The following is a 26,236-nucleotide window of genomic DNA, read 5'->3' as shown; positions in this document are numbered from 1 at the left end:
TCACAGGTCTCCCCATCTGTGGAGCAACTCCCTAACATATATAGCACTTTATCATCAAGAGTTATGAGATCATATTCTGATGCCTCACTGGTATTTATGACATTTGTCCCATATCAATATGTATGCCTTGAATAGGTCCTTCCCTTAACCCAGTGGTTCTCAATGGGGTGAAGCATGGTTTTGTTTCCCAGGGGGGTATGTGGTAACGTCTGGAAGTATTTTCAGTTGTCATGCTGAAAGGAAGGTATTATTGGCATCTAGTGAGTAGAGGTCTTAGGTCCTGCTAAAACATTCTACAATGCTCCAGACAGATCTTTCCAACAGAGAATTATCTGGCCCTGGTTAACCTTACCAAGAAAGAGTTTGTGGGTTTTTTTTTTTTTTTTTTTTTTTTTTTTGGAGGATCTCCATTACATTGGGGGGAAAATCAGGGTGGGAAAGTCAGCATCTAATCTGGTGTCTTTGAATACAAATCCTCGCTCCTAAGGTGAGGAATGTTTACTGATTGGTGACTGACTGTTTATTGTTGGTCTGTAAAGGAAGTAGGTGCTTTATGACCCTAACCAGGAACTGCTGGCTTTGTTTGTTCTCCCTCTCTCAGGCTTGTCTTTCTGTATATTGTTTCTATCCTGATTTCATTCTTTGATTCCAAAGCGGTCAGGCCAGTCCTGATCTGGATCTCCAGAATTAAGTCTGGTAGCTCAGACATGGCTTGTAAGGGAGGAGGAGTAATGGTGATTCTGAAGACTGCTCGTTCTGGGAGCGGGGACTGGGGAGGACAACCCTACTGAAATGCCAAAGCCAAGATAGCAGAGAGTGCTTGATGATCTCCCACTGACTGCTTTCTCTTTAGATTGGGAGAGGCCAGTGGAAAGGGGGCCACTGGCACCATATTGGAGAAGAGCTAGTTAGGGCTGTGCCAGACACATGTGTGAGTGATGTGTGGAAGCCCTGGGATCCCCACACCCCGGCACGTTGCTGGTACAGCAGAGGTCGGCACACAAGGACTATCCATTGAGCAATTCTGCTAGAATCAGAACGAGGCAGAAACTGGGCTTAATTGTGGGGTGGAGGGGCATGAAGGAGAGAGATCTATGGAGCCTGGAAGCACATCCCACGCAGAAAATGTGCAATCAGATGGAAAGAAAGAATGAGAGCTACAATTGACATGAATATCTGGCTTGCTTTTTCATTAATTTGGGAACCTTGTCTGCTGTGCCATCCAAGGAAGCTCACTGCTGGTGCAAAAGGACATTTAGTTTCTGCAAACAATGCTTGGCATCTTTTTATGCAATGATTTTTACAGTCCTCACATTTCCATAGGCCATTTCACATTTACCACTGTTAGACTCTAGAATGTACTCTAGCAGCAAATGGAATAAAGTACTGCTTTTATTTTAATGGATTTTTTTTTGTACTTAAAGCCTAAGACATGCTTTATCTTAGGCCTGGGGTCTGGCCTGCCTGCGTTTGGGTCTCAAGCCTTTCTTAGCCTCAGCTGCAATGGAGCTCTGCAAAGGGAAGACCCTCTGGAGGGCAGGCCCAACACTGGAAGCTCACTTCCTAAACACCGAGGGAGCCGGCCAGCAACCCTCCTATGGAAACACCTTTCAGGCAGCACTGCGGGAGTCTCTATTTAAACAGGTGACCTTGCAGAGAGAGGCTCCAGATCCCATTACCGACTGCCCGGCTGAGAGGCAGATTTGTTTTTATGAGCTCTCAAGGCACACATTGGGGGCCAGGCGTAAATATGGAGAAAACTTGCTGAGACCTTGCCCCCTTTCCACAAAATGTAAAGAAAAGAAAATCATCCTGTGGCTTTCGAGAATCACTACCTATCAGTAAATAACCAGTAAGCAAAGTGGTCATCATTTAATTCAAGTTTTAAATTTACTTTATCTCTGGTGATGAAAAAGAGTATCAGGTATTTCAGCCCTCCTGCATCCTTCATGGAATGATGGAAAGAGGAAAACAGCTGCTTGTATATGAAGCTGTTTAAGGGTCAAATATTGCTCTGCCCAGAGGTGCTGACATCACTTAACTCTCCCCAGGAGAGGGGCATTGGCGTCATTTGCTGCGCTGCGGCCTCAGGCCTGAAGATGGGCGGGCTGCAGCCCCCATCTTGTTTCTCCTTGAGCACCTACAGGGTCAACAACTGCAAGTGAACATTGCAATTAAGACTCTAAAACTTTGTTTTTATTGGCTTTGGTGGGGAATTTTTTTTTCACAATTAATAAAAACAATATAGTCAGTAAGTTAAAATGTGAATTTGAGTTTCAAACGTTGCATAGTCATTAGGCTAATCATTAGTCATTTGTGGTTGACAAGGAGGGTTATAATTTGACACCTGGCAAAAATCAAGTAGATTTCAGAGAACTTAGAGTTGGGAAATGAGATGGAAAAAACACCCTCTTTTTCCCTAGGAGGTCCCATGAAGTAACGTTTGCAAAACCTCTTTTCTCTCCCCAGAAGTGAATGACCCATGATTCAGGGCTGTGGTGTCTCCATCTCTGCCTGCTGGACCACCCCTACCCCCACCCTCCAGAGCCTTGTAAGCACTGGCCAAAGAATTGCCTCACAAGGTTCTCAGAAGTGAACCTCTGGGAGTTGAGAGAAAGAGATAAATAACTTCTCAACCTGATGTTTAAGCAACAAGAAACCACAAGAAAGCACCAGCATCAATTCTGAAAATATTTTTTGAAACATCATAGAGTCATGGGAGAATGACAGAATGACATTAGGATGACAGGATTCTTAGTTCCTAACTTTTCTATAAAATCCCAGATTTTCTTCTGTCTACCGTCTATGACCCATTTTCTTTTGTGTGATGAGAGCAAAATATTGAACCCTGAGTTTGTATTTTCTGACCCCCGACCTCTCCCAGGTGTTCTGGCTCATTTCCTGAGAGTTATGTTTGATTTGGGAACGCTTCCCTCTTTTCTCCTATTCCCCCGTTACCATGTGAAACCTGGAACACCCGCATACAAGACACTATCTCCCTGTGCTACCCAAAAACACTCTTAAGTGTTCTCTCAGAACTTGGCAAGTATCTATACAGGGACAGTTTTCTCACACTCTGGGAAATCAAAATATAAAACAATAGCTATTTTCCAACTCTTCAACCTGAAGATAAATTTTAGGGTTATTTCTTTTTCCTATTTAACGTGAGTTTCGGTTTCAGTACTAAGAGGAAATCAAATAATCGACTTCAGTTTTCAATGTAACAAGGAAACAGAAACTCTAATTTGATACAAAAATGATTCCAAGATATCTCTTCAGAAGTCGTGGTTAATATTTTCTTAATAAATATCTCCCTTTCCTTTTCTTTTTCAGATTTCAGAAGGCTGGAAAACATAACTTCTGAAGTCATGCATTATTTTTGTTTTAAAACGAAGCCTTCTCGACACCACTACTCTGCTAATCCTGCCGTCTTTTAAAAAGAAAATGCTTAGGATACCTTAAAAATATTGATAAAAAGAGATTTTTACATCTTTTAATTCAATGAGAGGCCAATCTACTAAGCTAACAAAAAGAGTTACATTCAGGAATGCAACTCTGCCTACTCCATCTGGCATGATTCCTTAAATAACTATTTCATGAGATGTGAAAGTAAAAATAAGATACTGTGTGCACTAAAAACATTTCCTCAAGGAGCATCCAGGCTGGGCTCATAAAGCCCACTTGTCACCAGCATCAAGCTGCCCATCCAACCACCATCCAGGAGGGTGAGTCTTCTCTTCCTAGTCTAGGGTAGAGGGTCATTAATGCACTGGACTGGAGTTAAGAGGCTTAAACCTTAGCGGGCAATGAACAGGACTGAGAGAGGCTCAACTATCCTGGGTCCAGATGTCAGTTTGTAGGTATCAGGATAGTACAGGGGCAGGTGATGTACAGATCCTGAAAAATTCACTTACACATGGTGAATATATAAATATCGTGTCTCATTCTCTGTGGTATAAAACCACACAAATGCAACTTAGGCTTTATAAAATGCCCAGATTACTAACTAGCCAAAGGAAGATCCAAAACAAAAATCTGTGAATTGATCCTGTGTGAAACCGGGCTCATGATAGTAAAAACAGGCTTAGTGTGTTTGTGTTTTATTTTTCCAAATACATAATTTGAAAATACATATGCTGTGCCCAATTTTAAATGATATCCATTCAATCATTCATTCACCAAGTGTTTATTGAGCACCTACTTTGTGCTTAACACTCTTGTAGACACTGCACATACATATCGGTGAACAAAAGAAAGAAGGCCCCTTGCCTTTAGAAAGCCTATACTCCAGTTGGAGCAGACAAACAGTTAATGTGTAGACAAATAAATAACTTTGATGAGATCAGAAGACTAAGACAAAGACAAATAAGGTAATGAAAAAAATGAGAGACACGCAGGAGGCCACTGGAGATGGGGCAGCCAGAGAAGTTTCTCTGAGGAGATGACAGCCGAGCTGAAGTATGAAGGTCAAGAAGAAGCCAGACACTCCAGGAAGAAGGGATTCCAAGAACACAGGACCTGAGACAGGAGAGAGCTTGGGGCATTAACGGAGTTGAGAAACCCCATTACCAGATATGTACTTGCAATCATTTTATTTTTAAATAATGAAAACACTGCCGTGGAAACAAGAATATCAGGTTAAAGAAGCCTCCAAGACCATGTAGGGAAATGCCCTCAGTTTCCTGGCTGGGGAGTGAAATCCCAGAGCAGCTCCATTGACTCACAGAGTAGGGCCAACAGTGCTGAACTAGAAGGCTGGTCTCCTGTCTTCAGTGGGTGTGTCTTCCCACATGATCCATTGCCTTAGTGGAGCTGTGTTAATTACACTCCCCCTGGACACTGAAGGCCTGTCCACAAAGGAATCATATCTGCTTGTCTGACCTTTCTAAATGAAAATAGGTCAGAATTCTAAAAAGCTCTCACTTTGGGAGAGCATCTTAGGAAAAAGTCAAACTTTTTTCTAATGTGTGCTTTTTACTTTTCAAAATTTAAAAGGACACAAATACAGAGATAAGAAATTCTAAAGTGTATATTTTTCTGAGCATATTTAGAAGTACTGAGTTGGATCATATAGTAAGAAGTTCGTCTCAATGCTGTATTATTTCATAAAAAACACAAATGCATATCCCAGATAGATTCTGATTACCAAAAATTGATGATATTCAGAATAATTTTGGGTGGTTTTTGTGATAACAGGGAAGTATGCAACCTATTAAGCTCTCACAAAAGTTTCACTGAAGAAAATATTATTCAATAACCCCAAATGGGAAAAATTTATCCTGTAAGAACTTGGCCCAGAGTATACAGAGTTGCATCCAGCTCTATTTATCATCTTGCAAACTTCTTCATTATGTTAAAACTAAATCTCAGCTGTGCCCTGACTGCAAAGCAAACGCATACAGGCTATTTTAGCCACCTCAACAAGAATATTCTGAGAACAAATCGATTTTCCAAGAATGTTAAACACTTTTTATCAATTTTTGGTCAAGGATCATGGTTATGATATTACATTATCAGCCTCAAATTGTTTGTCTAAAGCAACTTACAATTTTTTACTCTTGATTCACAGAAAGGAAAAACAGTCTTCTAGAATGTTCATGATAGCCGTAGCCTTCTGCTGTGTTAGAATCTCAACAATTTAGATTTCATTCGGCTTGATTCCCATATGCTCGACTCAAAAGCAGCTTTCCCATGGGCCTGGCCTGAGGTTCTAAGGTTCAGTTCACAGTTAGAGTTTTCTCCCTTAAGCAGCCTCTTTCTCAACACTTTCAGGTTTTCTCACGCTGCAGAGGAGAGCCCAAGTAAGAATCCTAAAGTACTTTCTCCATGGCACATGACTTTTCAAGAATATTCCAGCCCTTTTGAGACAGACACCTGCTCTTTACAGAGGAACAAACACTCTGGATAAGATAATTTTACTTTCACTGATGGCAGATTGCTTAGAGTTTAACTAGAAAACATTGTTAAACATGTTACAATGGCAAAATAAACAACAAACATTTTGAACTTTTGCTTTACTTGAATTTAGAGCTAGGGCTAATCTCAGATAGATCTTGAATAAACACTGAAAATAGACATGGTATTCGTTCCAAATTCTCCCCCCAAAAACATGCCCTTAAATTAGGAGATTATCCATCTGACAAAGGTCTAACATCCAGAATCTACAAAAAACTTAAACAAATTTACAAGAAAAAAACAAACCCCATCAAAAAGTGGATGAAGGATATGAACAGACACCTCTCAAAAGAAGACATTTATGCGGCTAACAAACATACGAATAAAAGCTCATCATTACCAGTCACTAGAGAAATGCAAATCAAAACCATAATGAGATACCGTCTCACACCAGTTAGAATGGTGATCATTAAAAAGTCAGGAAACAACAGATGCTGGAGAGGATGTAGAGAAATAAGAATGCCTTTACACTGTTGGTGGGAGTGAAAATTAGTTCAACCATTGTGGAAGACAGTGTGGTGATTTCTCAAGGATCTAGAACCAAAAGCACCATTTGGCCAGGCAATCCCATTACTGGGTATAAACCCAAAGGATTATAAATTATTGTACTATAAAGACACATGCACATATATGTTTATTGCAGCACTGTTCACAATAGCAAAGACTTGGATCCAACTAAAATGCCCATCAATGATAGACTGGATAAAGAAAATGTGGCATACATACACCATGGAATACTATGCAGCCATAAAAAAGGATGAGCTCATGTCCTTTGCAGGGACATGGATGAAGCTGGAACTATCATTCTCAGCAAACTAACACAGAAACAGAAAACCAAATACCACATGTTCTCACTCATAAGTGGGAGTTGAACAATGAGGACACATGGACACAGGGAGGGGAACATCACACACTGGGGCCTGTTGGAGGGTAGAGAGCTAGGGGAGGGATAGCATTAGGAGAAATACCTAATGTAGATGGGTTGATGGGTGCAGCAAACTACCATGGCACATGTATACCTATGTAACAAACCTGCACGTTCAGCTCATGTATCCCAGAACTTAAAGCATAATTAAAACAAAAATAGATGATTATCTGAGAAAAGTGTATGATGGCATAACAAACACTTAGAAAAATATCTTTGTTGTTTTTAATTTGAAATAATCCCACATCAATTTATTTTATTTGCATATTGTATAGTATTATATATTAAATTACAATAACCCCAAATTGGAATCTAAGCTATAGCTTAGGCAAACTATCTCATAGGGGAACTTGTGATGGGCATTGGCTAAATAAGTAGATTAATGAAATTGCTGGAAATTTAAAGGCAGTTGGGACAAAACCCTGAATGGGTTGGGGGGAGGAACGAAGGAAATAGTCTTCATTCTGATGCTCATTTTAAAAATAATTCACTTTCCCATGACAAAGATAAGAAGGCCATTTAAGAATTATTTACCTTTCAGCTTAAAAAAAGAGAAAAAAAGATGTCTGGAGAACCCCACTGACAGGCATGAAGAATGCATTGTAGCTGTTCCTTCTCATCCTCAGGCTGGGGTAGGCACAGAAGAAGCCTTTGCAGTTAAGCAGTGAAAAAAAGCAAGAAGTATCCAAACAGAACACACCTTTCCTTATTAGCTAAGGGAGAATCTTCTAAGGCCATTTAATTAGTTGAGGAATAATAGCTACCGTACTCTATATAAACACTAAATCTTTATTTTTTAAATTTAGACAAAACACAAATTAAAGAGAGATTACACACTTTACAAAGTTTTGCAATGTGAGTCATAAAAATAGCTTGTTCCTCTAGGGAGTGATTTTAAAATAAATTCCATTTACAAAAAATAAATAAATAAATTTAGAAACAACCTATTCAGATTATAAAGTGAGTTACAGTTGATTTAACATAATAGAACTTTGTTATTTTATGTGGGGAGAACTGACTGGATTTTTGTTAAAAGAGGATTTTCTCCTTATTAACAAGATTGAAAAATAATTTTAGTCTATGGCAGCAAGATTCTTCTGCATATAATCTTGAGGACCAATTTTTTTCCCAGTGCCTTAGGCAACAAATCCTTCAGCTCCTCCTTTTTATTGGCTCACAGTAGCAGCATGGATACGGCAGTTATTGCAACCAACCCAGCCTAGGACCTGGGCCTGTGTTCAGTGAGCGGACCTCCAACATGTGGGGAAGATGAAGTGTCAAGACTTTCTACTGTGGACTCTTCTCAGCTTTCCAGAGTTTGGATACAACACTTGCTCTCCCAAAGAGAGGCAGAACATTATCAAAGTAAAATCTCAGAAGTAATATCAATGAAATCTCATGATAGGGTAATGACCTATCATCCCCAAACCCTCTGCCATTCTCCAGAGGGTCCCATACATCTAGAATGTAGACATGCAGCTTTCTGTATTAGTGCAAAAAATAAGATTATTTTCTCTTCATTTTAGGTTCATTCCTAGGTTATAGTAGTCACTATACAAATGTGAGACCGTTCAAAGTTTGCTATGAACTCACAAGCAATGACGAACTTAATTTGTATTAAAGCACTTAGATTGGAGCAAGTGGTATTTTAAAGCACATATTAATTCATTTAAAACCACATAATTCACTGCAGCTCTATAATGTGCCAAGCAGAGCCTGGCCAACTGGCACCTCTATTCCTTCCAAATATGTTACCCATCTTGTGCCCTGTTTTTGTTTGATTATGTTATTAAACAAAATCTTTACCAATGACTGCATGGAAAAGAATGACTTAATCAATACAGTGTTGCAGTCCGGTCTGCCCACTATGCAGTACTTTCTTGCTTGGGCTCAGAAATTACAAAAAGACATTTCAGTTAAATAAAATAAATCCCAGAGAAACCCTATTATGGTCATGCAATTTCAAAAGCAAAGTAGAAGTTCTACTCACAATGTACTTGGGGATCCTGTAACCATTCCGTACCATTATATGTTGCCATGGATTGATTTAGCTACATGACAAAATCCCAATAAAAATGTAGTTTATAAAACTGTGGTTCTACTCCTTACTCGTTTTCCTTCAGACACATTCTATCCATGGTTAGAAACAAGCCATGACAGTGGTCTAGCCCTGAATTTCTGCCTATGGTGAGAAATCAGGCATAACCATGTTCTAACCCTGAATATAATCTTAATGTTTTACACCACGGGCAAATCATTAACATATGGACATAACCTTCCCAGCTGCTCTGTTATTTATTTATTTTCGAATCCTATAGGATCTACTGCCTCCTGTTTATACCCCATCCTAACATTTTCCCTGTGTTTTCTTCCCATTTTAAAAAGATTCCTTTCTTTCTTTTTTTTTTTTTTAAAGGATCTATTGGGGGGAAAAGTCTTCATTCCGTGTTTCCACCCCACTGTTCCACTGGCCCCAACATCCCCTCTCCAACATCTAAATTAAGCATTCACTTTAAAGTTCACGGCTGTTTCCCTTCCTCCCTGCTAAAGGAGGCAGTGGATGCTTCCCAGAGCCTGGCTTCACACACTCTACTGGACACCCCACAAAGCAGCCTCTCACCATACCCCATCCTCAGATTTCTCTTTTTAAGAAACTTTGTGGTGGGCTTATGCCTCTAAATCATTTTCACTCATCAGAGCCATTTACTTTTCCTCTGTAACAACCAATACTCGCTCCTCTCCCATCTCCTGGTGCTAATTTCTGCCCCAGTATCCCACTGAGTAGGACAGAATGTGTTGTTTCTGGCTGTGGATAATATATTTCCATATCACTCTCAAAAACCACGTAATGAGCTCTGCAGGACAACCATTTTGTCCTTTCACTTCTGCTCACACAAACGAAGCAGCGGTTTACAAAAAGAAAACCAATGAGAATCATAGGTTAATGAAAGCTTCAACACTTAAGGGGAAAAGAAAAAGGAGCTCTTTACATGACTTTTTACAAAATTGCCAACAGCCTATTCAGCAGTGATTCCCAAAGGCTGACCCAGTGACCAGTCCAGGTTTGCTGCATAAGAATCACTCGGGAGGTTGTTAAACATAAATATTGGTAAGACTCACCCCTAGAGTTTCTGATTCAGAAGTCTGGGGTTTGGGAGCCACCAATAGAATGTAAATCAGTCTCCACAGATTGAATAAAAGCCCCATAAGCACATATATAACAACATGTGGATGCCAAATTTTCAACCCATATGAGTCTTTAGAATTCACCCAGTGATTAATATATTTTGAAAGAAATATGAAGAGACTTCTTAGTGCAAGCTAAGTCTTGATGGGGGGTAGGAAGGATGACAGCCAAGGTATGCATCGGTCTGTACACTCACCACTAGTCTTTAACTATATGTCTACGAGCAGATGTGAAAATGACCCCCCCACACTTTCTCCCATTCCCCTGCACCCACCAGAAAACATGTTCTGCAGTTCTTTATTTGACAGAAGGGGTACTTTAAAAATGCTGCTTTTTGTTTTTAGAAATAGGGGTCTTGCGATGTTGCCTGGGCTGCTCTTGAACTCCTGGTCTCAAGCAATCTTGCCTCAGCCCTCTGACTAGCTGGAACTACAGGCCCACTGCTGTGCCTTTGGGGCACTTTTAAAAAGATCAGTCCTTACAGGATTGGCAGTATATATAGTATGCACCCGATTTATGCTCTGTTCAAAACTGAAAACAAAAATGATAAAAAAATGATGCAGGGTGAAACAGAACAAACACCTCAGTAATTATACCTTCCTGAAGCACAATGTGCCATTTCCTTTCCTGGGATTAAAAATATGAAAGGGATATAAGTTACAACTCTCTCAGCTTGTGACTTCCATAAATCCTTGGGGCTTTCAAATGCACCTTCTCCACACAGGCACAAACCTTGAAATGCATATGTACCAAATTCCCCCCACCTAGCACCTTGGTTATTTGTAACCATCATCTCATTCCAAGCAAGAGTATTCTTCTTAGAAAAGAGCCACTGGACTCCGTCCTTCTCTTTAAAGACCTTGCTTTTAAGATTACATTCTAGGCTTGTGCTGTCTAATCCAAGAGCCTCCAGCCCCATGTGGTGGTGGAACATTTGAAATGTGGCTGATGAGTCAATACTGGGATGTGCTGTAAGCATAAAATAGACACCAGATTTTGAAGACTTTGTACAAAAAAGAAGAATGGAAAATATCTCATTCATAGTTTTTACGTTAACATGTTGCTATGGTAATGTTTTGAATCTATTAGGTTAAACAGGATTTATTATCAGAATTAATTTTACCTGTTTCATTTTTACTTCCTCAAATGTGGTCCTTAGAAACCTTAAGATTACATGTGTGTGGTGCATTTTGTTTCAATTAGCCAGAGCTGTTCTAGATGGAGTCCCGGGTTTCACTTCCCATCTCAAAGCTTGTCCCACACGCTGCCTCAGAACCCTCGATCCCCCTCCCCACTTAGTCCACCCACCTCTGTTCCAGGCATAGTTAATGGGAACCTTCTCACGTTACCAAGTTCTTTCCCAATCCAGTCCCTGAAACTCCACTATAGGCTTGTAATCTTGCCCACTACCCTGTCAAGTAATGTCTCCCTTTTTAAGTTAACAGATTCTAAGTTCCCACCTTTTTCATGAAATCTTCCCTTTTTCAGTGAGGATGACACAATGAAGACCACCTATTATTCATTTTATAGACATTTCAGTTTTGCCATAGAACTCTTAAGGTTATTATTTTGATTATTATCAAATACTCATTTCTTCAACAGCATTCACTGGGCACCTCCTGAAGGCCAGGCACAGTGATGGCTGTAGAGGATACTGAATAATGTCAGCACGCAGCCCCAAAATAATGTGTGGCATGAGGCCAGCAGGAACACAGACACTAAACCAAGGCTCTTCTGCCCAGAAGGATGCTCTACTTGCAAACACCTTGCTAAGGAAGACTTTGAACATAGTACTTATATAACACATAAGTCTTGTGGCTTAGAAACTTGAAACTGCTTGACTCCATAATAAACACTTCCCTCTCCCACACCTGTATGCTCCCTCAGGTTTCTCTGCTACCCTGTAAACTCCATTTGTGTTTGTATTCCCCAGATTTTTGCTAACCCAGGATTAAACACCATGCTTTCGTGTGTGTGTGTGTGTGTGTGTGTGTGTGTGTGTGTGTGTATCTCTGTGTGTGTGTATGCTCATTTGTTTTTCATAATAATGTGGATGCCATTGCTGTTCCTATTTAAAGATGAGGAAACTACGGCACAGCGGAGTTATGTAGCTTCATGAGGTCACACAAGTAATGAGTGGAGGAGTCAGGATTTGAACCCAGGCAGCCTAACTCTAGAGTCAAAGCTACTAACCACACACAAACAAACACAAAGCACCATGTAAATTTGAAGCTGCCAAGGCTGTCTAGTGCTGAATGAGAGAAGCTACCCTAAAATGAGACCTATATAAGAAAAGGATAGCTGGAGAAAAGGAGGGAAAGAGGGAGAAAGAGAGAATATCAGAGAAATATAACTAAAGGTTATTTTATTTGCACTGCTGGAGAGTATGAAGCCAGAAACTACCCTTAGACCTTCCCAGCTATACAACTGAATGGGGTCTCTTGTTATTTGTAGCCACAGGTTCTTAAGGAGGGGTCCACTCACAATGGTACACAGAGCTCTGTTTGTGTATAAACAGAACTATAAAACAATATATATACATGTCTCTGGGGGATTCTCAAAGGAGACCTGGATTCTACATAACTGCCATATGTCCAGCTTCTTAGTCAAATATCCTCTGCTAAAATTAGCTAGGGACCCTTAGAACACATTGTTTGCCATGTGGCTGGTCTCTGCTAACATTAGGTCTATCCCCGGTGCCATAATTGCATGAAGCAGAATAAGCTTTTTTTTCTGTATTAAGTGTCACAATGCCTGGAATTTTGCCATAAAATATGTATCAATGATAATTTCTAACTTTTTTTAAAAATAAAAAGTGGGTGTGAAGCAAAACTCTTGGCAATTCAACATGATGAATTCAAACTGCATGTTTCTCTCAGTGCTTTCTCTAAATCCCTCAAAAATGACAGTATGTCAGTCCCCATTCTGCTTATCTTCAGATCAGTTTCTCACTCCCCGCCTTGTCCTGCTCTGCTCTGTAATGTGAAGGGGCTAACCTCTACAAGGCTGGGCTTCCCGGACTTCCATGGGTTCAGCAAATAGGAGCACTGGTGGGTGAGAATCTGAAGGTGGGGAGAAAAGGGAGAAATCAGATGACTTCTCCTGTCCCTCTCTACCTCAGGGAGGCAGTGGCTACATCCTGAGACTGCAGCTCCCACTAGACAAACCTACCATGATTCCTGCTTCCAGCAGGGTTATGAGGCCCTGGGATCTGGCAACACCACCTCCTCCCTTTTTCCCTTCAGCCTGTGGTGGTGGTGAAGGGAAAAAGATATTGCTAATCTCTAGGTTGCCTCACAGACCTTTGCTGGCTCCTTAGTAATTCTACAATCTGGACAAAATTAGGGCAAGGACATCATTCAACTCAATACAAAGCAATATAAGTATAATATTTAGAAATATCGAAGTAAATCACGACAGAATCAGCTAGAAGTCAAAGGTCCTTACCTCTGGAATTCCTTGCATTTACTCTGCATAGTTTCAAATACTCAGAGTGTGTGTATTCTCCTGATTGGGCCATGACTTACACAAGTGGCAAAAAAATAATAATTATAAATAAGCATAAACCCAGATAGACAAAGAGGTTGAGGCAAGAAGTAAAGAGTTACTTGCAAAAAAGTAACTCATTTTTGCAAGGTGGAAAGGGATGGAGGAATGGCCACTGCCTTAGCAGGGCAGAGAAGACTGCACCCCAGGTAACTAAAGAAGGGATTGCCAGTAAAGACCCTGGGATGCCTCAGGCTTCAGAGGTACCAGATAACTTGAAAAATGAGAATATGTAACTCAAAGCAAGAGCACTGCTTGAAGTCCATGTGTGTTTTCTCTCCCACCTCACACTAAAGACCTGAGGCTTACTCTTTGGAGACTGGATAAGAGCAGCTTCAGACGGGGAGCCGCTAGGTACAGCAGAGGGCAGGAGAGTGGCCCCATACCAGAAACAAGAGGATGATGAGAATATTTTCATCCTTAACAGTGGGACCCTCCCCCCAACACAAACTTGATTGAAAGATTCTTCATTGGAGAAACAGTATCCCCAGAAAAGACATTTAAATTTTGATACTGGAAGAGAGATGAAAGAGGACCTAACAAAAAAACCAAGTAATTGCCAAAACTCCACCTTCAACAAGCCCCACCACATTACCTGCTAAGAGTTTGACAATGTTGAAATAGTAGGGAAAAGGAATGTGAAGAAACATTTAGGAAGAGATTGCAATTAACAATAGCCATATAGGGAACTGAAGAATGAAAATATGAGGCAATAATTAACTCCAGAAAAATAAATCCTTGAGCACTACTTGGTTCAGCAGTGAACAATGTGTAGTCAAAATAATGCAAACAATTGATTATGGATCAATAATGGGACAGATGTGAGAAGGGGAAATAGGGCCATTGTGTAATTCTAGCTGTCATAAATAACATTTACAGTTGACAAATTAAGAAATAGTGGTGTATTCATTTTCCGGCATACAAACTACCCACAAACCCTATGGCTTAAAACAACAAAAATGTATTCTTCCACAGTTCAGAAGGCCAGAAGTCTAAAATCAAGGTGTCATCAGGGTTGGCTCCTCTTAAAAGGTTCTGAAGCAGAATATGGTCCATACCTCTCTCTGAGCTTCTGGGGATTGTCAGCAGTCCTTGGTATTCATAGGCTTGCTGCAGAATTCTAATCTCTGCCACCAGAGAAGACATCATCTGGTCATCTTTACATCATGTCTCTTTCTGTGAGTCTCTTTTCTTGCTCTTGTAACACCAGTCATAATGGACTTAGGGCACACCCTATTCCATATGGCCACCTCTTAACTTGAATAATTACATCTACAAAGACCTTGTTTTCAAATAAATTCACCTTCTGAGGTTCTGGGAAGAATGTGAATTGGGGCAGTGACACTATCCAACTCAATACAACCAGTGTAAGTATAATATTTAGAAATGTTCAAGTGAATTACAAACAGAATCAGCTAAAGGTCAAAAGTCCTTACCTCTGGAATGGAAATTGGTGGGTGGAGAGAACATGGTAAGGAAACAATGTTCCTGCCTATAAGGTTTGGAAAAGACATGCCTATTGCACACTGACACCATGTCCCTTCCTTCAGGTAAGTAGGAGTATCATATTTCTTCTCCTTCTGGTTGTCCAGGTGTGGTCAAGTGGCTAGTTTCTAATGATAGTCTGGGTGAAAAGGACATGTGTATTCAGAGCTCTAACCACCAGGTGGGACCGTTCAGCACTATTCTTCCTGCCACAGGGATGGGGAAAGCATGTGTGCAAACAGAGCTTCTTTCAGTCTGAGCAGAGTGTCCCCTGGCTAAGGTCTGAATATTTGTTCCCCCCTCCCCAACCACCACAAATTCATATGGTGAAACCCAACCTTCCAAGATGATGGCAGCAGGAGTGGGGCTTTTAGAAAGTCATGAGGGTAGAGCCCTCAGGTATGGGATTAGTGCCCTTATAAGAGAGACCCCAGAGTGATGCCTTGCTCTTTCACCAGGTGAGGACACAGCAAGAGGGCACCCTTTAAACCAAGAAACAGGCCCTTACCAGACATCAAATCTGCCAGCACCTTGATCTTAGACTTCTCAGCCTCCAGTACTGTGAGAAATAATTTTCTGCTGTCTCTAAGTTACCCAGTTTAGCAGCCTAGACAGACGAAGACACCCAGTTGTATCAGACATGAAATCCTTGTTTTTGTTATCTGCTGAGATTTTGAGTTTGTTGTTGAGTTTACAGCCACACAACCTCACCTGTCTTAATTGACACAATGCATGGAGTATTATTTGAATTTGATGCAATTTACATGTACTTACTGTTCTGATAAATAAGAAAATGAATAACATAAACCATAAATGGTAAGACATAATACACGAAACCACTTAGCATTGGTGATTTTAGCAGGTCACTTTTTAAATGACACAATATTCTGAGAGTACTGGATTCTAAGTTCTGGCAGGCATTGTCAAAGTGGGGCCTGGGATACATGAAGCCAAATCTTACTGCACAGTTTTTTTTTTAATTGGATTTTATTACTTAAGGAGTAGTACCCTGAATTAATCCAAATATGGATATGGCTCAATTTCCACAATGTCTCATGTGCTGGAGTATGGCAAAAGAAATGTGTCTACTTTTTGGAGTCTAGTCTTCCTTTTGGGTTTCATTTGTGCCTAATCTTTTTCTTGCTGAATGAATAACAACAGGTTCTTAACTCTTCTTTCAAGTGGATTTTTTAAACTCTATAAATGATCAATACCATTACCTGGGTATGACTTTATTTCTATTTAGAAACATAGTCATCTCCTGTATAATATGATGGTGAAGAGGTTCCCACAGGTGAGTCTGCTCCTGCCCATTTGATGTCACCTCTCTGTTACTGCCTGGGTGATAAGTCCTATCAATCTTGCATATTCTACTTCTGTTGCAATGTCAGCTGCCCATATTTGTGGCTTTCAATTTATTCCATGATTGTGAGTCTTTATTCAATAGACTTTTCATTATGCAGGTCAAATATCACCCAGTATCCAATTCCTCTCTCATTCAAAGAACCTGGAAGGATTATTATCTTCCTCCCTGCTGAAGTTAGACAAAGTCATGTGACTAATTCTAATGAATGAATGGCATTTTAATGAAAATATTTATGTAACAAGGAAGATATAAAGCCCCAATAACTTATATTCATTTCAAGAAATTTTCAATTCAATTCCAGTACAAAAAATGATACAGTTTTTAAATCTTCACTGTGATGAGATCCCAATTAGCTAATCAGACTGTGAGCTCCCTGAGGGCAGAGCTATCGTGAAACCCACACACACTAGTTGCTCAATACACATCTGTTGAATGGATGAATAAAATATTGAGTGATGAGTGACCATAATTCTAATAACATGTCTTGATTAAATCATTCTTATTTATCCTCTGTGTTCATTGGAACAGTTTACTAATTTAGAAAACTACCCTTAAATGAAAAAGATTATTTTATCAGTGAGATTAGCAACAATATTCTGGCTTCTCAAAAAAGGTTAACATGAAATCTAAGAAGGAAATTCCAGGGAGTTTTGCTGTTTCTGAACTTTGTAATAAAGATGGCCCAGAGGTGCACATATCGTAATATGATTCTTTTTTTTTTTTTAAGAAGGAGTCTCACTCTGTTGCCCAAGCTGAAGTGCAGTGGTGTGATCTCAGCTCACTGTAACCTCCACCTCCAAGTTCAGGTGATTCTCCTGCCTCAGCCTCCCAAGTAGCAGGGATTACAGGGGTGTGCCACCATGCCTGGCTAATTTTTGTACTTTTAGTAGAGAGGGAGTTTCACCATGTTGGCCAGGCTGGTCTCAAACTTCTGACCTCAGGTGATCAACCTGCCTCAGCCTCCCAAAGTGCTGGGATTATAGGCATGAGCCACTGTGCCAGGCCCCCTGGTTTTCTTCTTTCTCTTTGAGTTTAGTGATTTGAGGCTGTTACAAACTGAATGTTTGTATCCCTCCAAAATTCGTATGTTGAAGCGCTTACCCACAGTGTGATGGTATTTGGAGGTGAGGTCTTTGGAAGATGATTAGGTTTAAATGAGGTGATGAGGGTGTTGCCCTCATGATGGGATTAATGACTTTATAAGAAGAAAAAGTGACAATACAGCTTCCTCTGTCTGCCATGTAAGGATACAGTAAGAAGGAGGCCCTCTACAGTTAGGACGAGGCCCTAACTAAGAACTGAATCAGCCAAGACCTTAATCCTGGAATTCCTAGCCTCCAAAACTGTAAAACATGAATGTCTGTTGTTTAAGCCATCCAGTCTATAATATTTTGTTACAGTAGCTCCAGCTAAGACAAAAGCCAAATTCCCATCTTCTCTACCTCTCTTAGAAATGTAATATTATTTTTGTACGCCACAGTCACCTTCTCTTGCTTGCAGCAACCAGCCTAAGATTCTACTGCCTAATAAGTAACACGTCCATCCAATGCCCACTCTGAATCATCAAATATTTCCTAATTGAGGCAGGAATGGTTTCTTTAACCACCATTGTTGCATAGCATTGTTGGCTGTTAGGCTCCAACCTAGGCATGGTGCTCTTGGGTTTCATACAATGCAAATAAGTGAAAACTTTCACTAGACTCCAAGAGCTTCCAATTTGAAAAAATAGAAAGTTCAGTAATTCAGCCACAGGTTTAACTTTTTAAAAATTCTCTGGATCGTATTATACCCTACAAAGTTGTGTTATTTTTATTATTATTATTTTTTTGCCTCTTGGTAAATACATTTAATACATTGCCCTGGCTTGTATTGACCATATTATGCCCCTGCAGTTTCCTGAAAATATGGCCTTTTGGATTGGCAAATAGTGATGGGAATAAATTCTTTAAGCACTATGTAAAAAGCTTACTTGAAATTTTGAAGTCTCATACCAAAATGCTGACGATTAAATAGAGATTTGTTATACAATGCCAAATGAAAATGTGCTGTCATAATTCACTGGATAAAGTTTAGTTTTTACATCATTTTGATAAATTTACCTCATTTGCCAGTATAGCTACAAATCATACCTTATGGTTGTCATGCAAAGGCAGTAAAATATTACATACTTCAGATGACCTCCATCCAGAAATGCTTTTCACTGTTCACTTTTTATCTTTCAAATACTACTTTCTTTAGAAGCAAATATAACTGCCATTATAGAGAGAAGCTACTGGCCTGGGACAAGTCCTAGCATTTAGTGCTCTGGCAGATCTTAATTTGGATATTAGCCAAAGTCAATAAAACTTGTTCATGCAGAACCTTACCTGGTTTTTACCACGTCGAGGGGGTGCATCAGGCAAATTTCTACAAGACCTGAAAGATGATAAAGAAAGTCCAATAAACACTTATGTAAACAGTGGTTCTTATTTCCTTGACCCTGTCAATTTCTCAAGTATGAGGGTTCAGATAAAGAACTTGGGACTTTGGATATGACAGCTAATAGTAATAGACTAATGGCAAAAAACAGAAGCATAATATGATTTTACTTCAATGGGAACAAGATATGTGAGCGAGTACTTTCTTACAAGTGCTCTGGCAGGGATGTGGGGCAGGAGGGAAAAGGAAATTTAAAAAAGAATCAGATGTGCTAATTCCAATCAACTGGAAGGACATTATGGCTTCCCATTCCAGCCCAATAATAAGGATATGTGGAAGGAGGGGAGGAAAGAAAAGAAGGAAGAAAGGGCAGGAGGCTCTTTGAATCTCTCCCAGCTTTGCTATGTTAGTAAACACAGCAAATCAGAAACCTGAGTTTCAATATCCATGAAACAAAGATAATGATGTCTCTTCCCTCCCAAGGTGGTTATAATAAAGCAATACATATCAATACATTAATAGCTTAATAGAGAATATTTCTTGCTAGATCATAATAAAGAAATACATATCAATACATTAATAGCTTAATAGAGAATATTTCTTGCTAGATCATTGTGTGCTAGGCACTGTTCTAAGCAGTACTTAGATTACCTCATTTAATCTTCATAAGAACTTTGTGTGATAGAATGTATTATCCCCATTTTACAAATGAGATCATTGAGGCACACAAGTTAAATAACTTGTCTAAGATGTTACCTCTAGGAAGTAGTGTTAATTTCCACAAAGCCCTGATCTTAACCATTACACAGTAAAAGAACTATAGCTTCTTGCAAATAAATTGTAGAACTCTCTCCTATAGTCTGAGCAGAGAAGACTACTTAATTATAATACAAACTATTGGTATGTAACAATAGGAGTAGTACAAGTAGTGTTAGGTACCAGTAGTTGTAAAAATAATTATAGTAGTCGTCATTATGACTACTATATTATAGTATTATTATATTATCTTACTATTATAGAGGTAATAATAGTAATAGTTATCTACATATGGATGGTCATTTAACATATATGGTCACCGATATGCACAAGCGGACAAGGTAAGTATCATTATCATCTTTCCTTTAAGATAAGAAAAATGATGTTGATAGTGTTCAACTGATTTGCCCAAAGGCCACACAACAGTATTTGTGAGTAGTTTCTTACAGGCAGAGCATTTACCTCCATTTATAAACGAACCCAATTTGAATTTAACTGTGATGTAGTTTGTCTTCCCCATCCCATATTTATCCATACAAATGTCTTTCCTTCTCCATACTGGTGAGGTCCAGAAAGCTCAAAGGGCCTGTACCTATCTGAAAGCCCACTTTGCTTCTGCAGAAGCCTTAGGAGGTTTTCCCTGCATATGCCTGCTCTAGGTTGCAAAGTTCTATGTACTGACCAAAACTGTCTTACTTTGGCTACAACAAATAAGATCCAATATGGATGTTTGTGCCAAAGGCTTCCCAAGTCAGGGACCCAATTGGAGTCTCATTGCCTAGAGACGGGAGGAGACAGGCTCAGGGGAGCAGAGGCCACAGGATTGCTGGACACAACAGCAAAGCCTTTGGGTACTGTTTTGGCTTTATTAATAAGGCTTGTTACCCAAGGTAGCATGAGCAGAAATCTTCCTGGCAAACTGTAAGGTCTCTATATACTTCTCCTTGCTTGAGAATTCACATTTACCCCAAAATAAGAATCAAGTGACCAGAATTTTTGCGCTGATGCCTTCAGGGAATCATCATTCACCCATGATGACATTAGTTCCTTATCTGTAAAGCAAAAGATTAAATGGTCTAGAATAACTTTGAGGTCTAATATTCTATGTTTGTTGCTGTTTTTGAATCTGACTCATATATATATATATATATATATATATATTCTTATATTAGCTATGAAACTCTAATCCTATTTAAAAAATTTACTCTGGAAGCTCAGACTTTAAGAATAGCATCCTTACCTCACACTGCAGCAGACATCCATTAAGTGCACTTCTGTGCATCTCGTGCACATGAGGAAATGAGACACTCAGAATCAGTTTACCAAAGCAAGTACACAAAGCTTCTCCCCCTGACTTGACATTAGAGTAAAAGCAAAAAACACATACCAAATAGCACTGGTTGGTACATCTCTCAAAAAGTTTACCAAAAGAGCCCACGATACCAACAACTTGTTAAAGCTTACAGCAAGACTTGGAGAATCAGACCACATTTATATAAATCTGCTTACCTATTGGCAAAATTGTTTCAGTTTCCTATGTGCTAATGCACATTTCTGGTAGTAAACAGATAATAGATCAAATGACTATACTTTTGTGATCACTTAAAGTTATTTTCTATACCCTACTATGCACCAAAACACTTAGTTATTAATTCGTCAAACTTGTACTGGTTGCCCTCTATGTGTCTGGTATTGATGATAGAGTCTAGTGAGGGGAACAAATAGACACATAGGAACAAATAATAGTAGATAAGAGGAGGTGCGATGCTCAGAGTTTATGAGAGCACATTGGAGAGAGGCCCCTGCCCTAGCATGGGATCAGGTGAGGGGTGGGAAAGGGATTGAAGGCAGAGAGAGGACAGCATGAGCATGAGGCATGGAGGAAAGACATTGCACAGAGAAAAGAAGAAAAGAGGCAAGAAGCACTTGAGCATTACGGCAGCCTAGGGTTGAAGGCTGGGCATGGCTAAAGATGAGTCGGGAAGTATACAGGTGAGGCTCAAGTTCACGTTTAGGCACTTCCACTTTATCCCATAGGCCACGAGGAGCCAGTGAAGGATTTTCTTTTTAAAATAACTTTTGGTTGTTTTTTCTTATTACCAATGTGCTCCATGTTTATTGAAGACATTTTGAAGAGTTGTAAGCGGAGGAGTGGTATGGACTTCTGCTCACGTGTTCTCCCATGATCTAATCATCTGCTCCCTTCAATTCCCCCCAGTGCTCCCAATCACAGCTAATCACATGCAAGCACAGGAGCACTGATGTCCCAGTCCTCTCACCATCAGCAACCGGTTTACCAGTAAAAGCATCGTCTCTCATCATAGTATAGATGTCTTGGTGTCCTATGCACCTGTAAATCTGAGAGTCAACAGTCATCTATGAAACTACCTGCAAAACTGTGACCTGGTCAAAAGGAAGATGGGACTTAAATGATCAAATACAACATGTTTGATCCAGGATCTCTGTGTGATTATTTATTCACTGTTATTTTTAATCAAAACAAGTCATTTGTAGAATTTACATTAGCAATAAAAGTCAAGGACTTTTATGCTACAGGCACACAGAACAGAAATGTTAGAAATTTTACGGAGGTTTTGACTTTGATCAGGGTTCAGAGTTAAATATGAATTCACTCAGAGTGGGAATGGATGCTTGCTGTCCTCCACAGACAGCTACAGACTGTGAGACTCTGATTATTATTTATGAAGATAACCATATAAATAGAATCAGATTAATCACATTATACAGGCCAGAAGTGACCTCAAGAAACTGAATGGTACCATGTGCTTATTGGCAATTCTATAACCTAGCTTGAAGTCACAAACTAAAAAGTTAGTGAGCACAAATTTTAATTATTTCTCTTTTCTCATAAAATTCAAAGTCTAATATAGAAAAGAAGATGACTCTGCAATATCAGCTTCCATTTAGTAATCCATCCTAATTGCCAATTTAAGACACACTGATCTCAAGACAAATAAGACTTAGAAGTGTTGCTTTCACCAGCCTGGCATTTATTAAACTCACCAGCCACAGATGAATTAAATGGTTCAGTCTCCCCTACTCATGCATGATATAAAAATTGTATTGCCAACCACCAACCATAGAACCACTTTCTCTGGGGAAAAATGTTATGATTTCATACTATTTGAGCGGTAATACAAAAAAAAATGTGTAAGAACCTAAATAATTATAAATTTAGATCAGTGCTTTTCTTAGACTCTCTAGCTGATTTTAGCTTTAAATTTGGTGTTTCATATTAAAACCAGAAAAAGTCATTTTAGAGACAAAATGTCTTCAAATCATGCTTAATTTTAAATGGGCTGGACTATTTGTATCTTCCATTCATTTTGGGAATAAAAAGCAGAACCAAAACATAACCAAATGACAGTATGAAAATAATTAGAAAAACATAAAAACATACATTTTCTCAAATAACATACTATATTTCAGAAAGTTAAAAATGTTCCATATGTTATTTTTATTTGAGGCAACTGCTGGTTTATCACAATAACAAGCAAACAAGAATTACTATTAGATTTGTTTAAACTAGACAAAATACTGATTTTATAAGGCTGAACATTACAAAAATTAGGAAAGCCCCAAAGAAGACTGATATTGTGAATTTAACATATTGTGTGCAGATTTGTGCCATGTTAGTGAACATGACTATATCTCTAAGATTTGAATGCAACTGGTAATGTGACCCTACCAGGGGCACAAAAACGTATGGGTTATCCCCTTAGCTTGTACCTTAGGATGGCCCCTAAATGCTCTGTTCTTTGAACTGGCTCGAGTACATGCTTTCACCTGAGCCAATATTGCTAGGAAAAGAATAACATCTCCCTGCCATCTTTTCTGAGACTTCACCTTTTCTGAGAAGATCTCCTGGCTGCCTGTTCAACCACAAAACTGCACTGATCATTAACATCACCCCCACCTTCCTCTGAAATAACCTGCACCGCATTCTTTCCCTTAAAAAAAAAAAAGTGCAAACATCGTCACACAATGATTAATCATGATTGGTGAGAGAACAGTTTCTCCTCAGTGTTCAATTCCTAGAACATTTCCTTTCCTCAGGAATGTTTTTCTACTATAAGGACACATGTACATAACTTCTGAGAATCCTACTAACCTTCAGATCTCAATTTAGGCAACCCTCTTCCCAGAAATCCTGGGGCAGAGATGGTTAGTTATCCTTTTAGTAGGCATCCCCTCTTCTTCCTGGCCACCAGGAATAAATATTGCATTTCCCAGCTTCTTTTGCTGCTCGGCATCACCATGCAACTAAGTTCTAGACAAAGGGATATAAGGGAAAGGGGTTTGAGCAATATCTGGGAAGTTTTTTAAAGAGAGGGAGCCTGTTCTTCTCTTTCTCCCTTCTTTCTGATAGAATATGGACATAGGCTGCCATGTTGGACAACAAGGTGACTTTGGGCATAGAGGCCACACACAGCACAGCAACAAGATAGACACAGTGGAGTTCTGGGTTGTCTACCTCCAGGCATTCATGTTGGAGAAAAATCTCTATTTTCCTTAAACTATTGCAATTTGGATTTTCTACTATATATGCGAACCTAGTTCTGATACAGGAGCTCCCTGAGCTTGTATTATTATGTGACACCACTACGGTTTCTTTTCTTATCTAGAAGCTCCATGAGGACAGAGACTCCATCTGCCCTCTTCATGTTTGTATCCCCACCACTTTGCACAATGGCTGGCACTCAGTATGCTCAATAAGCATTTGGTGAATAAATAAACTAATACTGATTAGGGTTGCTGCCGATGCCATTATGTCAGCGAATTCTCAAGATAAACTGAACTGGCAGGTACTTATTCTGCATTTAATTCATTAGTATGAGCCTTATATAAATAAGCAGATAAGGACAGAGAAACATTCATAAAATACTAAATAAAGCACAGTAATTACCTGAATACAGAAGTACAATATTGTTAATCACATATCCTGCTATGTTGATGTTAGAAAACAATTAATCAATCAGCACCTAATAGATTGACAAATGATTGTCGAGAGCTGTGTACATGCAGGGTAATGTGCTAGGTGCTAGAGAACACAGCCTGATGCTGCGACAAGGCTGCCTGAAAGGCTAAAGGATTTCAAAGCTCAGCACAGGAGTGACACACTGAGAAAGGCCTTAGGTGTAAAGGGAAGGTACTGAGCAGAAAATAGAAATATGCATAAAAATATGGTTCAGGCCTAGTAATTTAGTGTTGTTTTGATGGTGTGAAATGTTTTTACATTCTGCATCAATTCTAGTCTTACATAACTGTTTATGTTTATCCCAATTGTCTTCCTTCTTCGAGGAACTATGTTATAGTTCTGATAAAAACTAATGACAGAAAATACAGATAATTATTTAAAAATTTTAAATTAAAATGTTTTATCATCTGTGGCCTGGGTATTCTTTACATTTGAGATTACTTGCCCTAAGTCACAAGCTTGATTTCTGGCAAGTAAAGACCATTTAAAATGTCAGTGTGTGTGTGTGTGTGTGTGTGTGTACACATGAGGAAGTGGTTCTTAAAATTTTCACCAGCTTTGCCTACGACCACTGATAGATTATGTCATAACTCAACAATATCATTTTTCCTAAGAGCTAGGAGCGGAAAACCACATCAAAAGTATCACTTCCCAGAAAAGATGGGTTGTTCTTTTTCATTCCAGAGATTTAAAATGCTTACAACATAAAGCAGAAGATCTTATCTTCAACCCCCACCCCTTCTTTTTTCCCCATTCCTTTACAACCTGGGCCGCAGAAAAGAGACAATAGTGAGTGCATAACTACATAGGTGGACTGACTGACTATGGAACATACCTCATCCCTGCCAATCCCTAATGGAACTCTTAGGTACGGAAATGTAGAATGCTGATGTCATTCCTGTGCTTTCCTTCCCACTCTACCTCTGCCTTTAGCCAGCAACAGTGCTGCAATGGGCTTTAGTAACCTTTCAGCAACAGGTGGAAGGGATGTAGAAGACAAGCTTGGTGACCCAAAATAGCCATAAACAAAATTAAAGGACAATGTTGAATGATACTTCAGTACATTTTATTTTACTATACACAATGTTATAAACTGTTCTGTTCTAAGATACATTATTTGAGTACAGAGTATTCTAAATTTACTCTGCCTTATTATTACTAAGTCAATTCACTGCTCCTTTTTCTACAGTTTCATTGCTTGCACTAATTATTTTACATTGCATTACATATATCAAGAATAGCATTTATCTGGCTGGGCATGGTGGCTAACACCTATGGTCCCAGCACTTTGGGAGGCCAAGGCAGGTGGAGCATGTGAGGCCAGGAGTTTGAGATCAGTTTGGCCAAAATGGTGAAACCCCATCTCTACAAAAAATACAAAAATTAGTCAGGCATGGTGATGTGCACCTGCAGTCACAGCTACTTGGGAGGCTGAGGTGGGAGAATTGCTTGAACCTAGGAGGTGGAGGTTGCAGTTAGCTGAGATCATGCCACTGCACTCCAGTCTGGGTGACAGAATGAGAGACCTTGTCTCAAAAAAAAAATAGGATTTATCATACGATACTCTGTCTCTCCACACTGCTCCCCAATTCCCCAGCC

At 39.4% G+C, this 26,236-nt stretch overlaps 1 protein-coding gene across 6 annotated transcripts in view; it reads right to left on the bottom strand.

The window, feature by feature from the left end:
* The window catches only part of SLC25A21 (solute carrier family 25 member 21), a 503,455-nt gene that overhangs the window by 181,938 nt on the left and 295,281 nt on the right, over window positions 1-26,236 (bottom strand). For all 6 annotated transcript variants that reach the window (XM_032242677.1, XM_032242681.1, XM_032242678.1 and 3 more), the window contains exon 2: window positions 18,831-18,879. In XM_032242677.1, coding sequence (XP_032098568.1) covers window positions 18,831-18,879 — 49 coding nt within the window. The remainder of the gene's footprint in view (window positions 1-18,830; window positions 18,880-26,236) is intronic.

This window comes from Sapajus apella, unplaced genomic scaffold, assembly GCF_009761245.1.
Source record: "Sapajus apella isolate SASKATOON/1434 unplaced genomic scaffold, GSC_monkey_1.0 scaffold50, whole genome shotgun sequence".
NCBI classification, from domain to species: domain Eukaryota; kingdom Metazoa; phylum Chordata; class Mammalia; order Primates; family Cebidae; genus Sapajus; species Sapajus apella.
Note: the sequence above shows the minus strand (reverse complement) of the source record. Positions and strands in the feature narration are given on the sequence as shown.